The sequence below is a fragment of the Magnolia sinica genome, chromosome 13 (genome assembly GCF_029962835.1).
Source record: "Magnolia sinica isolate HGM2019 chromosome 13, MsV1, whole genome shotgun sequence".
Taxonomy (NCBI): domain Eukaryota; kingdom Viridiplantae; phylum Streptophyta; class Magnoliopsida; order Magnoliales; family Magnoliaceae; genus Magnolia; species Magnolia sinica.
The window spans coordinates 38,728,429-38,730,307 of NC_080585.1; the positions used below are offsets into that span (position 1 = coordinate 38,728,429).

The window sequence follows — 1,879 nt, forward strand, 5'->3', positions numbered from 1 at the left end:
GTTAGGCATTCAATCCCTGTTGTTTCGCAAGGTGTCCCACCTAAGTTTTGGATCTGATTTTGGACCCCTGTACTGTTTTGGTATTGAAAAACTGATGGACGGGGTGGATTTGTCAGATCCATCTCTTTGGGCCCACATAGCTTGCGACCGCAGGAACTTCCTGTGAGCCCGCACAGGCTAGTCGCGTACGTATAATTCAATTCCTCCATTACAACGCGTTGCAAGAATCGACAATGAAAGACACTTGTTTACACGAGAAGACACGTGTCAGTTCCACTATATGGAGAGAAGATGACTCGATCTCTGCGTGTCGTGAGATCACCTCTCGGTCTTCAATTTCTTGCCGCGTCTGTACCTACGTGTCCACGCCATGCAGTCGCTCTCTCTCTCGTACGTAAAGTCATATATAGAGATTCCTTCTTCTCGTCCCGACAGTGTAAGAACAAGAGAAAACAAGGGAAAGGAAACCGAGTTGAGATATTCCATTCCGTCTTGTTTTGAGTGAGAAAAGAGAGAGAAGATGGCATCAGGACAACAGAAGAAGCAGGAGCTTGATGCAAGGGCAAGGCAAGGAGAGACTGTGGTCCCTGGTGGGACCGGTGGAAAGAGCCTCGAAGCTCAGGAACATCTTGCTGAAGGTTCTCTCTCTCTCTCTCTCTCTCTCTCTCTCTCTCTCTCTCTCTCTCTCTCTCTCTCTCTCTCTCCTCTCTCTCTCGCGTCCGAGTCTTAAAACCATGTTTTCCTCTTATGATTTAGTTGTTTTAATGACTTGAATCTAGCCGGTTTTGACATACATTGTACTTTGTATGAAAGGAAGGAGCCGAGGAGGGCAGACAAGGAGGGATCAGCTGGGGACAGAAGGGTATCAGGAAATGGGGCGAAAGGGTGGGCTAAGCACCACGGACCAGCAGTCTGGTGGAGAAAGAGCTGCTGAGGGTGGTATCAACATGGATGAGTCCAAGTTGAGATCTTAAAGTGGTGATGGTGGTGATGATGTTTGGTAGTAGTACTAGTAACAGTAGTAGTACTTGATAATAAAAGTGGGAAGCTGCATGGTAGACGATGGGCGAGAGAATGTCAGTAGATTTTGTTGGTTCCTTTGTAAGTGGGGTTGGTGTGTTGGTAATCAGTACTGTTAGGAGAAGCATGGTTTGGTAGGGTGTATTTTGTGTTTTCTGTGCTGGTGTGTTTGGTTTGTAATGTCGCACTTCTTTTAAATGTTGCATTAGTCGAACCTTTTCTGTAAGTGTGGTTGGGTGTAGTTTTGTTTTTCCTTACTTTTTCTTTTTTTTTATTGGCCAGCAGAGCCAGTGAGTGAATTTCACCATGAGCCAATCCTGGCTAAGGTCAGTTACACGCGACCTTGCTATTCAAGAATAGAATAGGTGGCTCCAGCTGCACCCGTGGATGGGGGTCTTGGGTTGGATGGTCTGTATTTGTAAACATCATGCCAACTCCAGTCTAAGTCGCTCCGGTACTGTGGGAGCTGACGCGGTTTGCCTGCTCACACTTAGTAGCGAATACTAGACGGTGCTCCGTGGGCTCCACCATGATTTTTGGGTTTTATCCACACCTTCCACCCATTTTGACCGATAATTTTAGGGCATGAGCCTAAAAATGAGGTCGATCAAAATCTCCGATGGACCACACCACAGGAAACAGTGGTGATTGAACACTCACTGCTAAAAATTTCGTGGGGAATACAAGTTTTGGATCAAACCTGTGTGTTTTCCTTCATCAACAGGTTGGATGGCAAATAAACCTTAAAAGTGGGACCTTTTTAATGGTTTTTTTCATAGAGGTCGGGTTGACAAATGAAGCTTAAAAAAGGGCCCCGGGAAGTTTTGAAGGGTGAGCCTTTAGTTACCAGATTTCCTGT

General features: G+C 46.0%; 1 protein-coding gene across 1 annotated transcript; it reads left to right on the forward strand.

Annotated features, from left to right (window-relative positions):
* Positions 1 to 422: 422 nt before the first annotated feature.
* Positions 423 to 1,234, forward strand: LOC131224111 (late embryogenesis abundant protein EMB564). The gene is made up of 2 exons (XM_058219662.1): positions 423 to 638; positions 814 to 1,234. The coding sequence occupies exons 1-2, from the start codon at positions 521 to 523 to the stop codon at positions 972 to 974; spliced, it is 279 nt and encodes a 92-aa protein (XP_058075645.1). The 5' UTR covers positions 423 to 520; the 3' UTR covers positions 975 to 1,234.
* Positions 1,235 to 1,879: the final 645 nt, after the last annotated feature.

What these genes read in the sequence shown, in the direction of transcription:
- LOC131224111 (XM_058219662.1), top strand. Translation starts at nt 521, where the DNA reads ATGGCATCAGGACAACAGAAGAAGCAGGAGCTTGATGCAAGGGCAAGG. An exon ending in TCAGGAACATCTTGCTGAAG is followed by an intron (nt 639 to 813) that starts GTTCTCTCTCTC and finishes TTTGTATGAAAG; the next exon opens with GAAGGAGCCGAGGAGGGCAG.